General features: G+C 41.0%; 1 protein-coding gene across 1 annotated transcript in view; it reads left to right on the top strand.

Moving 5' to 3' along the window:
* Positions 1-26,358, top strand: part of SNF4Agamma (SNF4/AMP-activated protein kinase gamma subunit) — a 192,270-nt gene that overhangs the window by 76,626 nt on the left and 89,286 nt on the right. Inside the window, exon 6 of the mRNA XM_019056809.2 lies at positions 6,039-6,072. Within this exon, the coding sequence (XP_018912354.2) occupies positions 6,039-6,072 (34 nt within the window). The remainder of the gene's footprint in view (positions 1-6,038; positions 6,073-26,358) is intronic.

The raw sequence follows: 26,358 nt of genomic DNA, 5'->3' as shown, positions 1-26,358 counted from the left end.
ACCAGAGTGGAAACCGAAACCTAAATGTATGCGGCACACCTGCGGGCCGATTATTGAAATTTATTATAGACAAAGCTATAGACAAAGAAGACATAAGGAGTATAGAGCGATCCTATCGGTTGAAATGGGTGGTCCTTATAGACTAAGGGGGTAAATGATGGACTAACTATCGGGTCTCTCGTAGGTTGCCGTTAGTTAGTCCATTACCTACGTCCTCTGTCCATTGCAACCACCTGCTTCCACCATTAGGATCCCTCCATATCCTTTTTATCCTCTTTGTCCATAGCTTTTGTATATCAATTTCAATAATCAGCCTGCAGGATGGGATTTCCTAACCTAACCAAGGTCTGCGGCCACCTGGAAAACCGGAAAGCTAAGGAATTCTTTGAAAAAGTGAGAGTATTTTGAGAGTAGTGCGTCAACCGGTGCCATCAGATTAGAATGGATTTTGGGAGACGATTTTTTTCTTGATCAGTAATAGAAACTTTACTCGAAACATTACGGATTTGAACTCGTTGATGAGGGAGACTGTATGAAGCCCTCATTAAATCGAGGAATCGGTCGAAAAATCAGGAAATATTGAATCGTAAAAAGCCAAGAGATTTCATTTAATCGGGAAACATCTTAATTTTCCTTTAAGTTTGATAAATGAACGATTATAATTTAAATATCTTCCCATATCACCAGAACAAACCCGCAACTTTTGAATTTTCTATCGCACCTGAATGACTTACCTTCGAAACTTTTTGTAGAAATGCATAATCATGCCCAAAATCTTGATGGAACCGCAGGATTTTTTTAATACGTTTCCAGTCCACACAAGTCCAAAAAACGGAAATTTTAAAACGTAAGGAAACTCGTCTTTCCAAGACACTTAAAAGTAGTCAAAATCTCCCTATACTTGCTTTAATATGGAACAATATCAGTAAGAAATATCGCTAAGCCAAGAAAAAACGCAAGTTAATCGTCAAAAGGAGAAAGTGCGGTCACTCTTAAGTAAATATCAGCGTATTTCTAAGAAATGCAATATGATCATTCAGATGAATGAGAACCAAGTACTCGTAAGCCTCAGCGTCGGTTTGTCGGTTGTCGTAAAACGTCGGAACCGAACTAAAATGCTCGGAGAAAAATGCAACTCACTTGCCGTGGAACTTCCCAAGTTCATAACTTTACCATTCAATTCCATACTTTTTCTCGCGATTCCAGGCCATGAAACTTTCCGGGCACAGAAAATTACTTCCGTGCAAAGTTTTTGAGCAAGACTAATTGTCCGGTGAGCGTCCCCACTAAAGTCCGGTCTCCAGTCAATATTTATTTAACCTATTCGGTTTGACTTATTTCTAACAGTTCGGCTTTAAGAGGGTTGTCAAAGGAGGTGAACTCGACTGAGAGGTGGAACTGGGATTTTATGCGATAACTTCCGGCCGCCTTCCTTTAAATACTTCCTCTTTGATTCGTTTTTTTTTTTTTTTTTTTTTTTTTTTTTTTTTTAATGAACTCAGTTCTTTGACTCTCCAATCCGATGATTCTGAAGCAACTAGAAACGTAAAACATATTTTTTTACAAGCTTTGGGCCCTGCCAAGTCGGACTCTAAATTAACCGTAGATTGATTTACATTTTTGACCGGACTTATTTCTAACTCTTAAGGGGGGAAAATACAAGTATGTTGAGAATCGCACTCGAATTTTGCCTAAAGTGACCATGAAACGACTGTACCGCATTCGTCGGTCTTAGATCAGAGAAGATAGGGTCTGCAGCTTACGTTTTAGGACGGCAACATTGTTATACATTTAAACAGTCAAAGCATTATTCGGAAAATTGACAATGTTGCGATAAAAATTAGTTTTATTTTACCGCATCGGCACAAAAACGCTTGAATTGAGTCACGGTGTAAAAAAAGCATGCCCAATATCCTAAGTTAATGTAAAATGTGACGCACACTATTCACACTTTATTTTAACTCCTGGATGCAACTATTCGAGCTCCATGGATGTCCGTGTTGCATACACACAAAAGTGAAGGCGTTTTGACAGTCCAGGAGCAGGCACTCACCGTTTCACCCACTGCGCAGCGCCAACGGCGGGCTTTACTGCAAGGATCCAAAATAAGAGACAGCTTTTAATTCCTCTTTTATACACATTAAACATAGAAATTTTGCAATCTTAGCAATATCGCAATAGAAGTGTCTCTTTATTGCGAAATATGGTAAATATTTTGCATTTTCAGTTCCTACTTGCAAAATGGGAAAATTTATCGCGATGAAAAATCAGCATCTCCTTTACAACGCACTCTTTCATTTTAAATTAGTATTTCAGGGGAAAAAGTGCGTGAATTGACTCAACTCCTCCAAGTGGACGATCTTTTTCAATCGTCCGTATCCGTGATGGCTTTCAATGCCGACCGATGAAAAATACTGCAGTTCGATTTTAGGAAAGTTCTCGGAAGGGGGTCGGCATCTGTGCAAGACACTCTGGAATAGATGACCTGCGATATCTTAGCGTCACCCCTGTTTCCACCTTTGACTTGGTGCTCTCAGCTCCGCACTGTGCTTCGCTTGGGAGGTCACTAAGTCACTGTTCGATTTAGTGTCAGTTCCTGTACCCTTCACTTTCCCCCTTTGCAGAAAAAATTCTGTGTCGCAAAAAGCTAAAATCAACTATAGAGAATTGCAGTTTGTGAGACTCGCAAGAACAGCATGTCTACTGTACGAAGGTAGGAGCTTACTATATCAGTGGCGTGGCGTGCTTTGCGACATATCGATGACCTATCGATTTAAACCTATGAGAAATTATCGATAATCAGGGTGTTCGCAACGAACATCTTAATAATCGACTCTTCACTATAGCTTCAAATGGGGGAATATCGATAATCTATCATTCACGCCTTGCCACTGTACTACATCTATCATGCCCCCCCCCCCCCCCAAACAAACAAAAAAAAAACAAAAAAAAATTAATCGGCCCGAAAAGAAAGTACAGACATAACATAAAATAAGGCCTCAAAAAATACATAAATAAACCCGGGACGTTTCGCGAAGATTACATCCGCATTTTCAATCGGCAAAAAAATATTAAGAAATTCACAAAGAAAGCGCATCAACGGCAAAGCATAGAGCTTGAAGATGGACGGCGCATCGAAGAGTGTGATGAGTACAAGTATCTCGGTGTCTGGCTTGATCAGGATGGAAGGATGGATAGAGCAATTAAGGACAGGATCATCCAGGGCAGGAGACCCATCGCGATGCTGAACGGGGTGCTCTGGGATCAGAGCATCTCAAAGGCAAACAAGCACCGGATATATGACGCCATCGTTAAAAGTATCGTGCTCTGTGGTAGTGAAGTGTGGCCTTTGACGAAAAGAACGCAAGAAATGTTGAGGGCAACTGAAATGGATTTTTGGCGGCGATCTGCCGGCATTTCGAGACGGGACCGTGTCCGTAATGAGAGAATTCGCCAGGTGATGAAGGTTGAGAAAGATATCGTGCACGACGTCATGTCCAGGCAGTTGTGCTGGTATGAACATGTGCAAAGAATGTCGGAGGAGAGGTTGCCCAGACAAGTTTTGGATTGGGTACCACCTGGGAAGAGGCGACGGGGACGTCCCGTAAAGGGTTGGCGGCAGGGCGTTGACGAAGAGATGTTGCGGTGTCAGTTGCCCGATAACCTCTGGGAAGATAGGCATATGTGGCGTTTGGGTGTCGTAGAACGCCAGAGTGCGTTGTAAAGCGACTTTACATACACAAAGAAACACGGTCTATCATGACACTAGAAAAACTTCATTAGTAAAAAGATAAATTTATTTAAATATCATGTATCAACTTCTTCAATGCTGCGGCCCATTCCTCGTCCCGAAAATGCATTCGTTGAATACTCAAATGTATTTTTATCACTATCTTTTTACGTCCTCTATAGTACCTTTTCTCAGCTCTCTATTACCTCTGGAATTAAGATATTAATAGTTTTAGGGATCGAGCTTTTTTTCGTAGCCACGGAGGAGCCGGCGGCTCGTCAAGCACTCCGGATTCGTGACCCCATGCTCATACCGCATTTTATATTGATATTTCTCTCTTCTTTAGGGCGTTTGCTCTGCTTTTGGGCTCCAGCCAAATTTTTGCCTCTCTGTTTATTTATTCGCGTCGGTATTCTCAACTGAATACCAGCCTCGGTGAAGGTCACATCAGGGGAGGCGTTCCTGCTTATGAAATCGGGGCTATAAAAAATTAGAATCCAGCACTCCGGGAAGAATTTTCTTCTTCCCTTTGATAACATTCTGGAAGAACTTATCCCTATTTCAACGAAAAATTTTACGGAAGTGGTGTGGTGGTTTCTGAAATGAGGAGGTGTTCGAGTGGTTTTTTTTAGGGATATTCCCGCCATAAATATTGTAACGAAATCAGGAAACCCTCTCAGTGCAGGTCACGTTTACGTGCTTGAGCGTAATGCTCATCATTCCTTTCGATAACATTCCGAAAGAACTTATCCCTATTTCAACGAAAAATTGTACGGAAGTGACGTGATGGTTTCTGAAATGAGGAGTTGTTCGGGGTTTTTTTAGGTATATTCCCGTCGTGAAAATTGTAACGAAAACCGGAAATCTGTCTCAGTGCAGGTCACGTTTAAGTGCTTAACCGTAATTTGCACTATTTCTATGAATAGGTAATATTCCGGAAGAACTTATCCCTTTTTCAACGAACTTTCATTTTACGGAACTAATTTGATGGTTTCTGAAAAAAAGGTGTCGTCTGATTATTTTTAGGGATATTCCCGTCGTGAAAATTGTAACAAAACCGGGAATCTCTCTCGATGCAGGTCACGTTCACGTGCTTAACTGTAATTTGCACCATTTCCATGAATAGTATTCCGGAAAAACTTATCCCTTTTCAACGAATAATTTTACGGAACTAATGTGATAGTTTCTGAAAAAAGGAGTCGCCAATGTTGCAATTTCTGAGAATTGTAACAACAGCCGGAAATGTTTCTCAATGCAGGTCACGTTCACGTGCTTCACCATAATTTTCATCAGTTACGAGGCTTCTCCCAATTTTTTATCAATTTATTTTTGGAAGCACTTGAATCGCGTTCATGACTTATGCGTGAAAGTTATCTTTGCATCCTCTGATATTGGACGTATTTATGCTAAAATGAACCATGTTGCGCGCAAATCCTATGCACATAGTTCCTTTTAGCATAAATACGTCCTATTCTAGAATGCAAGAGCTCGGAAAATTCCCGCGAATTCACCTCAATCATCTCGATATCATATTATCTGCGCTACAATGACGCGTTCTGATACGTGAAGAAAAATTCCATGATCGAATCAATTTGCACTCACAAGTCTCGTGTAAATCCGCAAAACAGATCAAAAACAAATCTAATTCAAACTGATTGCGGTAAACGCACGGGTTGTAAGACAATGATGGATTTTTTTAGCCATCGTGCATCAGCTTTAAGCTGAACTTTTTACGCACGATGGCTAAAAAACTACATCAAAATCTAATTCAGTTTCACAAGTCTCAAAAAGTCTTATAGATTTTTTTCTGACTCTTGAAGTTTTTTAAAATTGATCATTTTTATCGAAGAACCCTCTACTTACCATACCGTCTTCGTGACATACACGATATACATTATTGCTTTGTTGGTATTTTTTGCGGTCACATGGCGTACCAACAGAATGGGCGTGACCAACAAAAAAAAAGAAAATTGATAAAGGCAAGTTTAGAAAAATGAAATAGGTTTTTTTTATCCCCCTTCCCCGCTATCAATACGCTTCCTCCTCCCCATGACGCTAAGGTACACATTCCAACTACAGTAGTGAGCATCCTGAATTATCACTCTCCAGTTTGATCATTAAAAAATACTGAAAATTTCAATTCAAGTTGAACAAAAGTGTATCAGTGTCTTAAAACTGCCTATTTTTGTCGACCCGCAGCGGACACTTTGCTGTAGAATCCTCTTGGTTTTACCCACTGTGTGTATTTCAATCTATTGTTTTCTTTGTACTCATAATATAATTTTCTCCTTTTATTTTTATGTTTCAGAAAGCTGCCGCAGCCTTGCACATCACCTCGCAAGGTAAGAATCCTTCTTTTTTTATTTTTCGAATAAAAATCAAAACAAAAATTATTTCTATGCTTCTCTGTCATCGGATTCGATCTCCTTCAGTTTTTGAATTTTTGAGTTCAAATACTGGGAATGGGTCCTTTTGTAAGTCTCATATTTTTCGCTATTCTCTCGTGTCGTGGCATATTAGCGCATCAACGCAACGCGTCGGTTAAATCGCCTTCAGATCATCGGGTATACGTACCGAGGATGGAGTGCAGTAAAAGTTGCCTATCCTCTAATCGGAAGGCGTTTTGAAGTCTGCAGTGCTCCTGTTGCGCGCCTTGCCCGCCTCCTCGCCCTCGCTGTGTCGCTTCGTAAGCTGCTTTGCGTGTTATCGAGTGTGATCTTGTATGAAAAAACTTACAATAGAAAATATGCGTAATATGACCGAACCAAGACTGGTAGTAGAATACATTCGCTTCACTGGATTTTATGTTAATCGCCTCGAATGGGGTTTTTCTCGTCTTTCTCGAGGAAACAAAGTTTTCTGAAGGAAATTGAACTATTTACTAAGAACAAGCCGCGCTGAGATAAGGCCAAACTGTGTCACTTCTCACAATCGTTTGAAAAGCTTACATTAATGTCACCTACCATATTTTCTCCCGCAATCGTCGCTAATCTCGGATCTTTGTTATTTACCTTTCTTGTGAGGATATGGCTAGAATTCTCTGTTGTTGCTTGCAGTTTGAGATGTTTTAGTATGACCACTAAATATCAAGGTTTCCCAACGAAAATTATTGAAATTCCTACTAAAAAGAATGTACTTGCATGTTTGGCATCTTGTAAATAGGTCGATTATGACGTGTGAGGGGCCAGAGGCATTTTTGTCATTAATTTTCTAAAAAATGATGTTTGATACGGAAACAAAGTTACACTCTAGAAATTGAGCGTTTAAAAAAAAACATTATGCGTTGAATTAGTTACGTCAAAACAACGGACGTTACGGTAACGGAAAGTTACGGTCCATTTTCCATTCATAGAAAAATTGGGAATAATGGTATTTGGTAGGAATGCTGACGCCTCTAATACCCATTTACATCGAAGTCCAAACGAATAAACCGCCACCATGCTTTTTATTCCCTGCTCGGAAGAAAACAATTTCTCTGCTTCTAACTCAATTTTTTTCTCAGTTAAGGCGAATTTCCGCAAGTGGTCAAGTTTTAGACTCTTTACGGTTTTCATTTTTTGTTACAACTTTTTCTGAAAATCTACCGGGCCAATTTTCATTATTTTTGCGACCATCGATAGGAGATGGTACAAAAACGAGTCTTTAAAGAGATTGGTCGGACGTACTTCTGCCAAGTAGAACTATAGACGAGTGGGAATGATGGGGTGTGCTCTAGAAAGCTGCAGAAAAAACAATGTTTAAGTGGGCATAATTCCCTTCGGAGAAATAGAAAAGCGGGATTTTACATCCTGTCAAACGGACCTATGTGCCAACTGAATGCGGCACTCGTGAGCCGTGGGCATGGCAAAGGAGCGTCGTGGACAGGGCTCATGAGTTAATGCCGACCAAGAGCGACAACGGAGACGGTTTTGTCGCTGCTGACGTCACTGGCGCTTTATGATTCCCATTCATTCGTAGGACCCTCAACTAACGAGCACATCCCTCTTTCCCACCTTTCTATGGCTCCGTCTGGCAGAAGTACGTCCAATTAACGGGGATCCGCGCCTCAGATAGCGTAATGCGCTCTCATGGGCATGGGGTTGGGTCGCGTAGCGGCCAACGGGTTGATCATTGAAATTGATAGACAAAGCAATAGACAAAGAAGACACAGAGAAAACGGAGCGATCCTATCGATGAAAGCGGGTGGTTGCAATGGACAAAGGCGGTAAGCAATATACTAACGAACAGCAACTCACGAGGGACCCTATAGTTAGTCCATCATTTCCCCTCTTGTCTGCAAAAACTGCTCGTTTCAACCAATAGGATCGCTCCATTTTCTATTGATTATCCATTCCTTTGTCTATCAATTTCAATAATCAGCCCCCAGGGGGCGTGACCCCCCTCCCCCAGTAATAGAATAGCTAACGGCAAGCCACCCCACAGTCAGTCTATAATTTTCCTCATCGGTCCATTTTAAGGATCACCCGATTCAACCATCAGAAACAGGATCGCTTATGTCCTCTTGGTCTTCTGAGGTCCACCTTGTCAATAATCAGTCCGGAGCACTCTTGAGGTTGAGGATGATCGGCGTGCCGGTGGTCAGTTCATAATTTTTCTCGTCGGTCCATTTTAAGAATCACCCGATTCAACCATCGAGAACAGGATCGCTTCTTTCCTCCTTGTCTTCTGAGGTCTTCCTCGTCAATAATCAGTCCGGAGCACTCTTGAGGTTGAGGATGATCGGCGCGCCGGTGCCGGTGGTTTCTCTGCGGAGCCACAGGTCGGCAGGTGGGCCGCGGTGATGGCGAAGACGTCGGACGGCATGGGAATGGGACGGCATGGCGGGCGGCGTGGCGCAGCGTTCATCGCTCCTGTTCTCGCGCCAAGTTGCATCGTCGCGCGCGGCCAAGCCAGTCATCAGTCTCAGTCTCCGCCAGGACGCGAAACCACGAGCATCCGCCGACCGCCGTTTTCCCGCTTTCCCGCCTCGCTGTGCGCCCGACCGAATTCCAGGATTACGCGATTGTGTCAGTGTTTTCCACCTAGATTCGGATTTAATTTTCGCCACGCTGTCTTAGTCAGGGATCGCTCTGTTTGTGAAAAAGTCTTTCCTCGTCGAGGTATCAGTGTGTTTTCACCATCGTGAGTCCTGCACCTTTGTTCTCGCCGAGATATTTACCGGTGTGTAATTTTGTGATGGAGTTTCTCTCTATTTGATCGAATACTTCATAATCAGTTGTACAAAGATTCTACCCTGAGGCAAGTGCCGATTAATGAATGTATTTTATGGATGCAATATTTTTGGGGGGAATCGCCAACGCTGCTCGCTAAATTTAATGAAACTTGGTACCATTTTGAAAATAGTTTTCCTCGTTGACGCATTTCGGATTTTTACCCCCTAACGCAGTGCGTTCCCATCATCGTCATTTTAATTTGTCGCACGGTGTTATTTGGACGTCACGAAAATGCTGGATTTCACTCAGCAGTTGAATTTTGAAATTTGTGTTGGATCCGTGTGGAAGAACAAAAATATCTTGCAGTGCACAATTTCTTACCCTGTCCAGTGATTCACTATTTTTCTTTGAATACCCCTCTGCCTTTTGCTTCTTTTACGTATTGCTACGATAATTCTCCGGGGTCCCAAAGCATAACCGACTAATTATATGGACCGCGTTAATCAGAAGGGAACCAAGGTACCTCCAGCTATTACCAACTTTATTTGGGCACTTTAATATTTTACATGAAAACGGTTGTGCTGATTTTTGTGCAAATTTCAGTGAATTTTCTGCACAGTACGAAGCAAATTCTTTAAAATTTTCAAAGGAATCCGCACAAACATTCTCTCGTAAAAAATTAAATTGCCCAATTACATTTGGCAACAGCTGATGTGGCTTGGTTCCTTTCTGCTATATAGAACTGGCCGTTTGACCATACTTTCTTCATGAAACCACTCGAGTCAATTGACCGATTCCGGCAAAGGAGCATCGTTTGATATCCGAGCGACTAGAGGATAAAAGGTTAAGTATTTGGCGCTGACAGTATTTCATAAGTAGCACCGATCACGTGACTTAAGTAAGACTCTGCCAGATACTTTCAACCGTAGAATCTCTCAAAGCTCGTGCAGGTATCACGTCCGATCCGAAATGAGCAAGCACTGCCGACCCATGTTACCAAGTGCTCCAAGATCGTGCTTTGGCATTTCCAATGACAACAGATTTACGGTCATTCCTCTTTTCCCGTCAGGCCGTAAGAAATGAAAGGCAGGGGGTAGAGAAGGAAGTAGCGATGAAAAACCCCCCTTCCCCTTTCAGTCGATTTGTCAAGTCCCGGAAGGGTGACCGTCCCCCCCTTTTCGCGGCACTGATAAGAGCGATAAGGGATGAAACTGAATATTGGGGACGTATGAGGAAAGCAACCTTGGTGGGAGCTATCGTTAAGGCACTGGATACAGCATTAAATATTTTTCTGTGCTATAAATTGGTGCTTCCAGCCAACTAGATGTCAGATGCATATAACTTCATAATTTTTAGAGTCACAATAGAAGGGGAAGGGGTTCCTATTCATGAATTGTAAGCAAACAGTTTTCGATTGCGGGTTGCCGGACTTGGATATTTTGTTCACTGCTTTCCTGATCCGTTCCATTATATGGTGGTGAAGCTGTTTTTTGTCGCATGAGCGTGTGAAAAATGATTAGCGGTTGTTAATAGCCGGTTTTATGCGCGTATTTGCAGATTGACGTCTGATTTTACAATGCAATTTTTTATGCGCATTTGAACGCGAAAGAAAAAAACAACCTCTCTTCACTGATTTTATCCGATAATTCTTCGAAAGACTCGACGCGGTAATGACATAACAATAAGGACAATCATTCGTTTAATCCATTAGTTCAAAAGGGAACATAATGAAGCAAGAGCCGTTTTTACTTTGATGTCCTAGACCTATACTGCCTTATTTTTCTTTCTGAATTTAAATGAAAGGAAAAGAATAATGCTACATTTTGGGTGGCAGATAATTCAGTAGTGCAAGGTTTTAAGTGAAGATTTTTATTCGCAATTTTGCGAAAAGTTATGAAACTTATACATTATCGATGTCCGTAATTTTTTTTTTGAGAAACGAATGATGCCAGTTACTTGTTACTCACGTTAATATAGCAATCGTTAATATCTCATCGGGGCGTTGATCTCAAGTATTCGCACGTGAGTCCTTTTTACGCGGCATTATGATGAGAAATGGTCTACACAAGAAGAAATTGTTGTAATAAGTCATTTTGTCCTTGTTCATTGTGTTACACATTAATTTTGGAGGGAGTTGGGGGAGATGGTACTAGTCGAACCTCCTTGCAAATAACTTTTCTATTGATAGTTTAATAATTCAAACAAGAATTTTTAAAATGTATCTATCTATTATTAATTCAACTGATCTTTTTCACTACATTTAAGAATCAACATCATAATCAAAATTACCCTTAAAAACAAGAGAGTGTCCATTTGTCCAGTCAAATCATAATTGGACAGCTTTATGCAATAAGGAACTAGGGTCAAATTTTCGATTTTTTTTTATGATGAATTTCGTATCAGGAGGGTATTTACTTACTATTGAGAAAAAGAAAATCCTCAAAAACAATTTTTATCCCGCTTCAGCGACCCCGCAAAAATTTGCCGTCGCACGATCACGCGAAGTTCATTTTGCAATTGGGACCTATACTATGGTTCCCTATTGCGTAATGCGAAACTCGGATTTCCCATTTTGCAATTCGGAACTATAGACAGGACGGCATAATGCTTTCTCGGCATTCTCGGCTCCTGTTCGACCGATCTTGCTGATTTTTGGTACCCGGGGGTATTTTTCGACGGGAAACTCGAATTTCTGGTCAAATTTTGAAAATTCAAAAATCCAAGATGGCGGATGTGGCCTAAAATGCTATCTCGGCTCCTGTTCGATGGATCTTGCTGATTTTTGGTATCCGGGGGTATTTTTCGACGGGAAACTTGAATTTCTGGTCAAATTTTGAAAATTCAAAAATCCAAGATGGCGGATGTGGCCTAAAATGCTATCTCGGCTCCTTTTCGATGGATCTTGCTGATTTTTGGCATCCGGAGGTATTTTTCGACAAGAAACTCGAATTTCTGGTCAAATTTTGAAAATTCAAAAATCCAAGATGGCGGATGTGGCCTAAAATGCTATCTCGGCTCCTGTTCGATGGATCTTGCTGATTTTTGGTAACCGGGGGTATTTTTCGACGGGAAACTCGAATTTCTGGTCAAATTTTGAAAATTCAAAAATCCAAGATGGCGGATGTGGCCTAAAATGCTATCTCGGCTCCTGTTCGATGGATCTTGCTGATTTTTGGTAACCGGGGGTATTTTTCGACGGGAAACTCAAATTTCTGGTCAAATTTTGAAAATTCAAAAATCCAAGATGGCGGATGCGGCCTAAAATGCTATCCCGGCTCTGGTTTGATCGATCTTGCTGATTTTTGGTACCAGGAGGTACCGTAATAGCACACCTAGTCTTAGCGATGTTTTTAAAACGTGTCAATGACACCAAGCCTCATTTCTGAAATGTTTCACGTGATACTTTAAAAACCCGAATGAAGTGTCAAACACGAAGCCACTCTGTGTTCAACACATTCCATGTCACCACATTTTATGTGTCTGTGAAACATTTGCAGATTGTGTCACCGAAATGTTTCGAATTCATTTTTTACATATTTCAATGACACAATGGGCAAAGGTCTCCGTTGGCAGTGCATTTTTGACACATTTCTGACCCATTTGTAAAACAATGAGCCTTTAACTCAGATTTTCCTCTGATTTTCCAAATGTTTATGACACATTTTCGGTATAATCACTACAGTCCATGTAGTGTTAAACACGAGCCCACTCTGTGTTGAATACATCCGCATGTCACTACTTCTTAACCGTAAAAAAATTTTCAGACATCTGTTTTAGCAAATGTCGTGGAGGCATTATAGCTATCTAATCAAGTGCCTGGGCGGCCTGATTACAGACTATGCCTAAGGAGAGTATGGAACTATGGGTTCACTCCATCAGTATTAAACTATCAGAGGGATTAGGACGTCCTCACTTTAGAAAAGTATACGCAAAGCATGATGTACGGTTTCAATATTTTAGATAATCCATAACTTATAAGCGCTTATGGAGATAAATGCGATGCATACTAAGAATTTAAAACTAGTTTTAACTCTGCATAATTAAATAGCCAAAAAGTAAACCTTGAGACAAAAAAATAAACCAAAATTTGGTAAAATTGGAAAATGAAACGTTAACGCTCTCTGGTGGGTTCAGTTTGATCTAGGAAAATTTTTAGAAAGGTCTGAGAAATGTTTTCAACTTGTGTTCACCAGGTTTTAATGACAATCAAGGCACTGTTTTGTTTAACTGATATATTCCTGACACATTTCTGAAATAAATTTCCTTACCCTTATGCGTTTAAATTAATTTTATAAATGGTTATGACGTACGATCGCCGCGGATCAATTAAATGAAAGTGATACGAGTATTTCAACTGGAGAGCAATGAGGGAAATCCGTACACGAAAATCTGAAGGCGTTTCAAATACCATTCCGTCACGTTTCATACATAGATTCAACATATAGCTGTACCTTATCAGATTAAAAATACGAAATATCTGCCAGTTGTTTCTGAAACATGTTTTTGAAGGATCTTGGAAACGTTGCTAAATTGTGTCAGAAATATGTCAGGTTTATTTCTCAGAAACTTCGAACTTCCAAGAATTTTTGCAGCAACGTTTTAAATATGTTTTAGAAATGTTTCCAAAATATTTAGTTGATCTCCTTTCCCAACATATCGTACACAAATCTAATATGAATCTGTGCCTGGGTCGTTAAAAAAGAAATTGACACAATTACAAATTTTTTCCGATAGATGTCAATAAAGGTTCATTGATTTTCATATAAATTGTGGCAGAAATGTTCCGTAAATATGTTTCAATCATAGGCTTAGCTGTGGCAATGGTTTTGAAATGTTTTTGAAACCTTTCTGATATAGTTTATTGAACGGACTGCAATATATTGACAACACATAGCTGACACAATTCTTACACATTTTTCGGGTGGGTTATTTATGCCTTTTTGAAATAAGTTTGAAACGTTTCCAACTTATTTTTAAAAAAGTTTGAATGACCGCAATTAGAAACATTTTCGATTTGTTTTCAATACGTTTCAAAGGCACGGCCAACTTGCCCATTTCATGTATTCGTTTTGAAAATTTGTTGGAAACATATGTCAATGACTGATCCGAGATTGACATAATTTGAAACATTTTAAAAACATTCCATTGGGTAACTGTGCTATTAGGGATTTTGGACGGGAAACTTGAATTTCTGGTCAAATTTTGAAAATTTGAAAATCCGAGAAGGCGGATGTGGCCTAAAATGCTATCTCGGGCTGCTCGACCTATCGTGGTGAATCTTGGTTGTATAGGGGGTATTTTTGGCCGGGAAACTCAAATTCCTAGCCGAGTTTCGAAAAATTGAAATTTTTCAAATTTTGACATTGAGCTTGTTCAATGATTTTTGATTTTTGCGTTTTTTGAAGTATTTACTACGCATAAGCCACAAATAATTTCTCCGATATTTTTCGCATTTCAATCCACGAAAAACAAGTTTGAGGTTGCGTCTTCTGAGCTCCCCTTTAAACGTGTGTCCGAGGAATGAAAGATCCCCCAGGGGATACTTACTCAAGTAAGGTCATTTTCGGCCACATCCACCATCTTGGATTTTCGAATTTTCAAAATTCGATCAGAAATTCGAGTTTCCCATCCAAAAATACTACCTGGTACCAAGATTCACCGCGATAGATGGAGCACGAGCCGGGATAGCATTTTAGGCCACATCCGCCATCTTGGATTTTTAAATTTTCAAAATTTGACCAGAAATTCGAGTTTCCCGTCCAAAAATACCCCCGGATACCAAAAATCAGCAAGATCCATCGAACAGGAGCCGAGATATCATTTTAGGCCACATCCGCCATCTTGGATTTTTGAATTTTCAAAATTTGACCAGAAATTCGAGTTTTCCGTCCATAAATACCCCCTGACCCCGAAAATCAGCATGATCGATCGAACAGGAGCCGAGATAGCATTATAAGCCACATCCTTAATCTTGGATTTTCGAATTTTCAAAATTTCACGATTCACGGGTTTGTTGACCTATTCAAGGGTTTATCGATCAATTCACGGATTTTTCGAACGAATCACGGAGTTGTCAATCGATTCACGGATTTGCGGATCGATTCGCTGGTTTTTGATCGATTCACGGTCGTCAATCGAATCAGTGCCGATCAAATCACGTCAATCGGTTCATGTTCTAACTTTTCGATGGATTCATGTCGGCCATGTCGGAATCATACCGGTTTTTCAATAATTTGTCAATCGAGTCGGTGTCGATCGATTCATGCTTTCATTTTTTGATCGATTCATGTCAATCAAATCTATAAACCCTCCCGTCCAAATTGCATGTTAATATTTGCCACCATTCTCGAAATATTAGCAAGTCGGTAGGTATCCATATTTTTGGCACACCCTGTTTTTTGTAGAATATCTTTCCGCAGGGACAATGCACCTCCCCCCTTCCTCGTATGATGGAAGGAAGGGGTGTTTTCTCTGTTGGGGTTAACCCTCCAGTTTGTAATAGTGATACCTGGGTCGTCTCCCCTATGCAGTCAGTGCTAAAACAATCTATAGTTCCTAATTGCAAAATGAGCTTCCGCGGATTCTTCATTTTGCAATAAGGAACTATAGCCTTTTTCTGTAATTATTGGCAACAGTGTGATGTTTTTGACGAATCTGTCAACACAGGGTGTTAAAGGAACTCCATAGCTATAAAATGAACCATCAAACCGCAACATTGATCGTTTTGATGAAAAACGCCAATGGTTTTTGCAAAAGTTGCTCTCCTGAAAACCTACCGTTCTGCCTATAGTTCCGAATTGCAAAATGCTATCCAATTGCAGTTCCTCATAGGATCGCTAACTACTCCTATATGCGTGCTACCGAAGTCCCGACAGTCAATTTGAAATTTCCATGTGTTCGAAGGCTATTAAAATTCAGTTGAAGAGTTCCTAGCCCCGCCAAAAATTATTTTCTGTTTTGTTTTTTACCTCGTTGTGTTGTCAATTTTTTTCTCACCTTGTTAACTCTCCGACGCATTTCTCCTCCTCCATACTACTCGTGGACTTAATGTATGAAAAATATTCAGGGGACAACTCTAGTCGAGTAGTTGGTCTGGTACACAATGATCGGTAGTGTTCTTAAATCCGACCAGTGACGAATCGTTGAATTTTAAAAACGTAACAAATGATTCCATGTCAAACGAAGACTTCATACTGTATTCCAGGGTTGCAACCGCTGCGACTTAATGCATGTTTTCTCCAATCGTCCGTGCACTGCCGTACAGTGGATTGAGTCAATTCGAGAGGTCGGACATGAAAGTTTTGACCAAAACTACAAAATTCGATTCGTATTTCGTCACATTCAAAATGTCAAGGGGTGTTTATAGAAACAGATTTTACGAGGAAACCAATGGAACCACTTTTAGAACCTCAAAGTTTTGTATGAACGGATTTATAAGCGTTTAAAGTTTCCAAATTTTGTCCCACCTCTCCTGTTGACTCGATCCACTGTGCAGCGCAGGCGCAGTTTTTCTGTGTTGCTAGCTGCAAGCATTGAGATGCCAGATGCACTCTTTAAGGCACGGTAGTGAGATCGATGTTCATCGCTAGTTGTATTAGTAGTACGGACTCGATGACTTGAGAGTAGAATCGTGACGATCAAACGAATGATTGCATGACACGAAATTGGGTTAATTATATGTAGTGGAAATTAGTCCAACATTATATATAGCTATTATGCACTTGACTCGCGCTAGAAATAGTCTCAAAAGTCGCATCTTTGTCACATTTGCTTCTCATTAACCAGTGCCAATTATATTGCTCAGCGCGCTGTGCAGCACGATGCTTTATCTGGTCTCAACACAACTGCGCTTCATTTGTCGAGGAGGGCACCGGGACCCATCGGTGAAATTCCTGTATATGTGGGTCAATAAAAATGACCGTGATTCACCGAATGCTGTATATGTCTAGGTGAAAATAGAGTTCGGAATCAGAAATATCCTTGAGCTTTCCTATCTTTTTATGTCAAACCAAAACGAATGAAAGTGGAAAGCGCAAGAAACCTCCGAGCTTTCCGCTCCTGGTCAAAGAGTAATACTGGAGCCCTTGAGCGGTTCTATGGCTTTTTAGAGAAAGATTCTAGGTGGCGGTAGCCACTCCGGCCCAATCCTAAAAAACTCCCCCTAAAAAGTTGACGACCAAAAAAAATAAAAAAAAATTAATATTTGCCCAATCAATTGATAATTTCTGGATTCTAGAGCATTTTCTCAAAAACTAGCAAACAATACACTACTTTGAAGTGCTTCAGGTGTTGGTATAAGATATTTGACGCAGAAATGTTTCGAAATAACTGGGGAAGAACGTCCCGAGTCCCGAGTGAACATGGCAGATTTTTTCGTCTGAATGACACGTTTGCACTCACTGGGAGTGTATACTGTTAAAGTAATTAAAATATTTATCGGTCAAAACTTGTGTACGTTTACCCGCTTGACTACGGCGTGATGTGACTTCGAGGGCGTGAGCCTTCGAAAAATTTCCTAGAATTCAAATATTTTAATTTGTAGATTGATTATTGAATCGCTTTCGAAAGTGTTTGTTCTTGAAAAGGGTAGTGTCGTGAACTGTTAACGCAGGCCGCCGCGCTGCGACGATGAGTCGCACTGCCTCGCTTCAATTCCAGCCTTCTCGTGAGCTTTACATTTTTCAGCGTAGCGGCACTGAAAAGCATTTATGATAGCATGTGCCTGTGCCAATACCCGCAAAAATGCTCGGGATGCCCCTGGAATAGACGCTGATGCCGGAATCAGTGGCTTGGCGTGCTTTGCGATTCATCGATTGATCTCCTAATCAAACCTGTGGAAAAGGATCGATAGACAGGGTGTTCGCAACACCTTAATAGTCGATTCTTTACCATAGCTTCGAATGGAGGAAGTATCGATAGTCGATCATTCATGCCTCGTCCTTGGCCGGAATCTCATCGACCCTTCACAGGAACTGTGCGCAGCTATCCCTTTAGAATTTAAACGTTCCTTTTTCTCAGTGTGTCATGAAGCTCTAGAGCGAGTAAATGAATGGGTGCACGGAAAAAAATAAAATGCCAATATAGAATTCGATGTGTCAAAAATGTGTCGCATGATCCATAGACTCGTAGACGTTACCTTGACTGTCCCAGGTCCCCGTGTATATTCAGAACGGAAACCTAGGGGATTTCATTCGGTACATAGCTATAAAATAATCGAAATCTATTTGGACCGTTTTAATTTCTATCAGCTTTGCCGCGCTTTGAAACCGCAGTATAATTAAAGCAGCCAATGAGAGTGTTGAAATTTTTGGAGATTAGGGGTATGTTTTTGTTTATAATTAAACCAGCGAAAATATCTATCTATCGAATGACATGATCGCTAACAGCATCTAGGGATCCCCTAAAAGCAGCAGCAGGCATATTTTTGACACCCGAGATGGTAGACCAGCCTATCGGCGGTTAAATTCCCAAACCGGGCATCTCCTTTGCGGTGATCAAAATCTCCGCTGCCATTTTATTTTTTTAAAAGAGGACGGATCAACAACATTCCTTGTACTTTTTATAGAATTTTCTTCGCACATGGAAGAAAAATCACGGACATTTTCATGGATAGACGTTAAGTAGTTTTTCATTTGAAAAACCAAGTACGACAAGAAGTCTGCAACTCCACAAACCGAGGTACGCGGCATGGGAGTCTCGCTGCTGATATGTTATGCCCCGTGTGAATTTGGAATTAAAAAACCAGTTTCCAGGAGCTAGCTTTTTACGGACCAAAGAAAGTTCAATTATATTGTTGCCTGTCATTTTCAAAACCTACGATTCTAGGATACCTAAAGGGTGTAGTGTGTGCAAGGGGGTAAAGTGACTGCATACATGAAAGCAATTTTCACTCTCTGCTATCGAGTTTTCTGTTGGATTTTGTTTCCTGTATACAATTTGCGACTGTCTTGTAAACCTACCTTAAAAGGTAATTTAAAAAAGGGCGTTGCCTCTCTCTGTAGATCACATTCCTTTTATTCAATCTCAAGACTTTCGAAAACATCCAGTAAGATGCTTTCTCATTAAAACACGTGGAACGCAATTCGGAAAGTGGTACCAAATTACCCTTCCGCTAAGACGTTAACGTTTTTTGCGTTTGTCAATCCAGACTCGCGGTTCTGGAGAATCAAACGTCCCTCTCAGCACTATACAAAATGTATACATAAGTCGTTTTGTAATTGAAGGAGTGCTCTTTTCTTTTTAAAAAAGTTAAGAGCATGTGAGGATAAACTAGGCTGTTAATGTTTACTCATGAGTTCTGATTATTCCTGATCATAAGGAAATCTTGTAGCCCTAGCCGTTACCACTTGTCTGGCAGTGTTTACCACCGTATGCATCACTAACACTGAAAGAATTCTATATCTTTGGCTCCTAGCTTTTCCTCAGGATCTTATATGATCAGAAATCTCTTGGCCATCACTCTTTTGAATCCGTGAATTTTAATGGAATAAGGGCGGGATAAATACTTAAAGATAACTGTTTTAATCCACACCCTGGCCAGTTTTTCATTCTCCATTCAGTCGCGTTTCCTTCCAAATTGTATTAAATCGACTCTTTTCCCCTTGAAAATAAACCATGATCAATGGCCGTAAATGAAAATTTCGTAGACGAATAAACTAAATTGAGTTGAATCAGGAAAAATAGCTTCGGGTCCATCCGATGATTTTCATTTTTATGAAGAAAGCTGTTTAGCTTCACTGTTTGCCGTGCGGATTTGACGGAGACGTTTTCCACCCGTAGCGTCACGGTAAAATTGTTGCAGACTCAACTTGAGTAAGTAAAATCCCTCAAGATTTTGACTCGCCGCGTTTAATTTATCTGTCAAAGTTGGTCTTGCCAGTGCTCACGTAAATTTTCTCCGAGCTGAAAGTGGCAGCGTTCAGAATAAAATAAATCGTCAGATCCCGGGAATATGAGTCTTTGAAGTTTTTCCTTACCTCTCTCACGGATTTTCCCCCATTAATCTTTAGCTCTCTCTGGATGGCGCTTTTTATTCCCCCGAAAAATTTCTCCCCTACTTTTCCATTCCTCCTCGTGAATTCATCACGGGAGCGGGCATATATGCTCCGCATGTGGAAGAAAACACTCTAGTGGATGATAGGAAATTCCCCCGTAAAACCTTTGTTTCTTTCTTCTGCGGGCATTCGCATACAAATATTTATGACAGTATGTACACTCGTATAAATCTCTCTCAACCCTCTCTCCAGCTGAACGAGTTGCACAGAGAACTTTGAAAGCACGTATTCAAAAAGCCCGATTAAGCCACGGAGATATTTGTTTTCATGATCTAACGTGTAACTTTTCATGCTTACTCTCAAAATATGACGTCACGTTTTTAGCTTTTAATAGAAATAAAATTGTGAAGAAAATCCATAATTGTTTCATGTTGAATCTCAGAGAGACAGAGAGTGTTACTGGTGAAAAAGGGTGTTTACTCTTCCTCGGCAAGCAGCATTTTTTCCTTCTTTGTGTGATAATTTTCTGTCGTAGATTTAGATGATGATAGCCTCTTTTTGAGAGTTGATAACGGACCCAAACAACGTTTGAAATAATCATCGCTCTCTTTTAACGAAGGAGATTAAGACCAAAATAAGCGAAGTGAGCAGTCAACTCCAGGCAACCATACAATCTGATAAGTCGATGAAAGTTTCCAATATTAAGTCGTCGCTTATTCGCTCGGAGAGTTTAAAGTTTCGAGGCGGCAGACACGCGATTACGTGACAGCTTTAAGCATGAACATGAAACTCAGATTTTGGAAACTTTCATATCGCATTTTCGGTTTTTAAGTTGCTAACATATACGTCGACTTCACCAGTGCGCTTATCTCGGAATTTTATTTTCTTTTTCTCTCTCTCCCATTCTCCCCCTTCCCTCTCCCATTCTTTGAGTCTTTAAAGGACTACCATTTCACCAGCATCGGTTTCCAAAAGATTAGTACCAGCAGCGGTCCTTTTCAGAGGAGACCGCTGTCTCAAAACTTAAAATGTATTCAGCGAGACTTGTGTCTGATGTTAGGTCGTCGTTCTTTCGGATGAAGCATGATCTCAGCGTCGCACAGTGGATTGAGTCAATTAGACGGTCGGACATGAAATTTTCTACTAAAACTGCAAATTTTGATGTTTATTTCGTCACATTTTAAATTTCAAGGTGTGCTTTCAGCAGGACAGTTTACGAGGAAACCAGTAAACCCACTTTTAGAGCTTCAAAGATTTGTAGTAACGGAGCTATAAGCGTTTAAAGTTTCTGAATTTTGTCGACCTCTCCTATGGACTCGGTCCACTGTGCGTCGGCATATCGTCGTCTCAGCAGTGGAATGAAAAATTTTCTTTGTTGTTTTTTTTTAGTTTTTTTCCCCGCTGCTCACGCTCTTGTCTTTGTTCCTCCTATATCTTTCTTCAGACTGTAGAAAATTAATTTTGGCGGGATATTCTGTGCATCCTACAAGGCTTTTTTAATCCCCTCGAAATTCCTGGCCAAAGTCAAGAAGCTATCTCTGCGACCAACGCCTCCACGAAAGATTTAGTTGGAACCGCACCTCGCCCCGCCCCGCCCGTTAGAGCCCCGCCGATCGCACCTCTGTTATTTTTCATGCCTCTTGCCGCTCCTCCTCTCTTGTCCTCCAATTTTCTCCTGCTTTGTTGCCAATTCTCAGGCGTGCATTTGTGTTTTTTTTAAAATCTAACGGTCGGTCCTAAGTTCAGCTCTTCCGTACTATGGAAGAATGCCGTATGAAACTTCGAGAGTTGTCAAAGTGCCCCGGATAATACGTGTATTTTTGAGAACGATTGTGCGTATTTTTCCTTGAAATTTGCAGAGATTTTAGACAAAATTGTCTGAAAAAATTGAAGAAAAACAAACACGATTTTTCCAGTAAATTCAGGTTTTATTGAAGGAAATGTGGCAACGTCTGAAGGCTGATACGGCGTTTATCCTCAGCACGGCAGAGCTGGTCTTGGAGGCCAAGTTCAATTCATCATGAAATTGAGGCGTTGGGTGCAGAAAGGGTATTTCTTGGTTGTGGTGTTTTGGAATCTTCGTCGCTATTTTATATTTTAGAGAGACAACTATTGGTTGAATTTTCTGTAATTTTTCGGTTTCAACATTGTAGAATCATACAGAAAATTCCGTAAACGTTTTAACGAATTACGTACATTTGCTTTAATTATGATCGATGAATGTTATTGGAGATTCTGAGACTTCGCAACCAAGAAGTGCCCATCCTGCACCCAACGCTTCAATTACAGGAGGTCGTGACCAGTTCTGCCGTGCTAAGGAAGAACGCCGTATGAGCATTCGAATGTTGCCAAATTGCCTCTCAGAAAATACTTATTTCTGAAGATAGTTATGCATATTTTTCCTTGAAATTTCCAGAAACTTTCGATCAAATCACGAACAAAATGCCTCAAAAAACTGGATGAAAAAATTATAAAAACAAATATTCCCGAAAATTCCAGATTTCTCGAAGGAGATTTAGCAACGCCTGAAGGCTCATACGTCGTTCTTCCTTAGCACGGCAGAGTTGGGACGTGGCAGCCGTTTCGCTCTTCATTTGATGGCATCGTGGAGTATTTGCCACACGGTATGAAGTAGAGTACCTATTATCAAAATCTGTAACTAGTCGACCAATCGGAAAACGACATTCCTTGTGATGCAATAGGATTCAGGTGGTATTACTTTCCCCATGTAGTCAGTCTAGCACAAGAAATTTTCTACAGGGTGTTTCCCCCGTCCGAACTTGTCTCGCTTGTCCATCGTGATTTTTCCCGAAATTCGCATAATCTCAAGCTCCAGCCACAGAATCGGTTTATCATTAGCCTTGACCCCATTTTCAAACCGTTGCGCCGGCCGGATTAGCATCACACATCCGGAAAAACGCGTGAACCGCCTCGAGGTTCCATCCTGCTTCTTGACCGAATTTAGGTCGGCAACTCTGGAGTCGTAAACCGAGGACTTTTTACTACGTAGTTGAATGTATTTCGATTTTTAAATAGCATCGAGAATAACTCGAACCAGCAATGCTGCGGGACTAATTGCTCCACTCCGAGCTCCACGATTCGAAGCGGAGCGGCTCATGGAATTCAGATCCATGGAATCAGACTGATCTGCTGACTGCCCTCTGTCTCATCCTCGCATTCACCGCTCAAGGAAACCACGGTGAACCGTCAACAAGTTTTACGAGTTCCCCGACACTCCCCCCCCTGCTGCCCCCGCCCCCACTAAGCGCCCCCATCTTACCCCCTTGTCTCCCCGTTCCCCCTGTCTGAACCGCTCACCTGTTGCCTTCCGCTGGCGAATCCGAGTTGCAGGGATGGGATCGCGGGCAGGGATGTCTACCTCCTGAATATTAATTCTCGTTCCATCCGGGGCCAGTGTGTGTGTGAGCGAGTTCCTGTAGGATTGCAGCGGTGTGAGAGAAGCCTCCTCGAGGAACCGAACCCCACCTCTATCAGCAGCGTTGTGTTGATTAAAAATTAGTCGGACGAGTTCTTTATAAATTGAATTGTTCTTTTCTTCAACTCGGGAAGAAGCTTGATTAGTTTTGAAGTAGACGTTGTAATTCATGTTGTTCTACCTCGGACGACGATGACACCTTTGACAACTGTCAACGTAGCGGCGTTGTCTTTTACGGGATCGTGCGTAAAGCAGAAACTTCAGTAGTAAACCTCAATACGCAGTAATATTCATTGCAAATTCCAGTAAATACCATGCAATACTTCTTGAAATCTTGTGTGTTCTAATGTTAGACAATATATAGGAATAAGTGAAACATACCAACTGAAATGTTGGCACGGTCTACATTGAATTTAGGACAGAAAACAATGGAAAAACTGACTAACTTTATAGTCAACCGAAGGCTTATCTCGCTCTCAACTTCGCATATGAACCGAACTTGCATTATCTGCTCTCAATGTAGCAGGAGTGCAAATAAATGACGAATTTTGCGAGTGGATTTGGTTGAAGTTTTTAACTCACTGCCAACTTCCGTTACTATAAAACGAAATTCCTTCCGGGCGACGGTGCGCCTACATTAAGTTTAAAATGCTGGAAGCCCACATCCAAAATTCTTGACCCACCTGCATGCAAAAGTTGGATGCAAAAGTTGGCCGAAATTCATCAAGCAACTGAGATTGGTTCTTGGCTTCGGCAGAGCGTTTTTTTCTCCTTTGGTCTTCAACCCTCACTGGAAAAAAGTCGCTTGGATCCCGAGTCCAGACTCTTAATAACATTGACAAAGAAAAATACTCTTGATTCAATCCAATTTTTCCTTGAATTGAAGAGCCAAGCCTCTTGATTTAGGCGGATTTCCTTTAGATTCAAGCAAAAAGTCGGATTGAAACAGAGTACTTTTTCTTGTCAATGTTTTTAAGAGTCTAGACTTTAGATTCAAGCTAATTTTTCTTCCAGTGTGCCCATCTGGTTGAAAAGTTAACCAAATCCACTCGCGAAAATTCCTCTGAAGACCTCAATTCGTGTAAACCGTCATCAACAAAGGAGCCATAGATTAATTATTAGAAGTCCGCATAAGTTAGATGAATGCACGCGCAAACCCTTAGTCAACCTTAACGCGTTGTCAGGACGGAGCTGGTTATTATTATCGCTTCCGAAGCCGGGGCAACGCGAAGTGCATGGTGCATCGATGAATGGAGTCAACTCCTACAGCCTCCGACTCCACCTCGTGCAAGAATGTGTGCCTATCAGCTCGCGCCGATAAAGGAACGCGGGGTGGAACGCAAGGCTACGGCTCCGCGAAATTGTTGGAAGGGAGGAATCCAGGGAAGAAAGGAATACAGTAAAATAAATGCGAACTTTCACGCCATGAGTGATTGTGTTTTTGAAACCGGAGGAGAGGTGAGCGTTGTTGCCGAACCGCCCCGGAAAATCCTGTCACCTTTTCTTGATTTATCCATTGTTCATTGAATCCGACAGCGCGGAGCTCGCGCCACAAATCGCACGCAATTTTTCCTCGATGGATAAAGCATCCATCATCAATACGAAGTATTTAGCCGATGTGTCGTTCTGGTTCTTTGAAGACGTTCGCTCATTTTGCAGAAATTCAATCCTATTGGTTCTTGGGTTCCTTCGTCGAGATCTTGCACCGTATTCCCTCCGACCATATTTCATACCTGCAATCGGTTCTCTCAGTCTACTGAATTCTGTCTGTTACGTTTAGAATGAAGCAGTGGCGAGGCACGAATGATCGATTATCGATATTTCCCTATTTGAAGCTATGGTAAAGAATCGATTATTAAGAAACACCCTGCTTATCGATCTTTTTTCATAGGTTTAAATGACAGATCAATCGATATATCGCAAATCACGCCACGCCACTGGAATGAAGTGGGTTGATAATATCATTATTTATTCGCGCGGGGTCCTCTGCGTGTACCCTTTTGAGCAATTCCTGTCAGTTTTACGAGTTCTGTGGCGGACGAGTTCCCAAGAATTATTATTTATCTCGCCTCAAAAATTTGTTTTCGCATAGCTTGTTAATTGTTGTACCTCCTTGATTTCGTTTCTCACCTCAATAAATGTTAAAAGCCGAAATTCATATCCTTTTATCACTCATAACCGTGTGCTAAACGTAATAAATAAGTATAAAGGTTGCATCTTCCTCTGCCTCTGTCCGTTGAAAACTCGTTTTAATAATGAGCTATTGGGAGAAACACGTTACAAGTTGCGTTGATTTAAAGAGTAGAGCTTGATATAGTTCTGATTCTCGAATATTATTCTTTATACGATCTTAATACGATGAAAACGGTGTATAGAATTAGCTTTAAAGCTCTACAGGAGAAACAGCTAGCACACTATTCTCGTTCGTCAATTTTTCAAAGTCTCATTTAAAGTTCAACCGCTTGAAGCCCGGATCAGACAAACTGCGTCTCCTGGGTCCTGAACAGCTTCGATTAAAAGACTTAAACACAACCGCAATCGAAGATTGTTCTGTTTTCGCCCACTTTCTTCGCGTCTTAGCTTCGTTTGAATACTCAATCAACCATTTGAGTGTACATAGTTGAGTTTTCACCTCGTCGAGTTTTTAACCTCTGATCAAAAATCTGGATTTAAACTTAAGCACAAAATTTTATTTATCAGTTTCTCGCGCTCTGTACTCTTTCTCTCTCTCACTCTCCTTGCTCCATCTTTTCTCTCCATGTCGCTCCTTCTTTAACCAGGACACAAAGTGACCTATAAATGTCTTACGTGGTGTATTTGAGTCGCACTAGTTCCCGTTTATTGCCTAGGAGCATCAGGTCCGCACCCATTTATTTCGATTAAGGTTGATCATACTGAACTTTTTAATTTTATTGCATCCATTCGAGCTGCCATAAAACGAATATCAAACCTGCAAGGTAACACCCTTAATGGCTGTAAAAATAAATTTAAAAAATCAAGTTTTGCAAGAAGCATAATCCTAAGTTCAAGACATTGGACCTGGAC

Source organism: Bemisia tabaci, chromosome 5 (genome assembly GCF_918797505.1).
Source record: "Bemisia tabaci chromosome 5, PGI_BMITA_v3".
NCBI classification, from domain to species: Eukaryota; Metazoa; Arthropoda; class Insecta; order Hemiptera; family Aleyrodidae; genus Bemisia; species Bemisia tabaci.
This window is presented reverse-complemented; position numbering and strand designations above follow the sequence as displayed.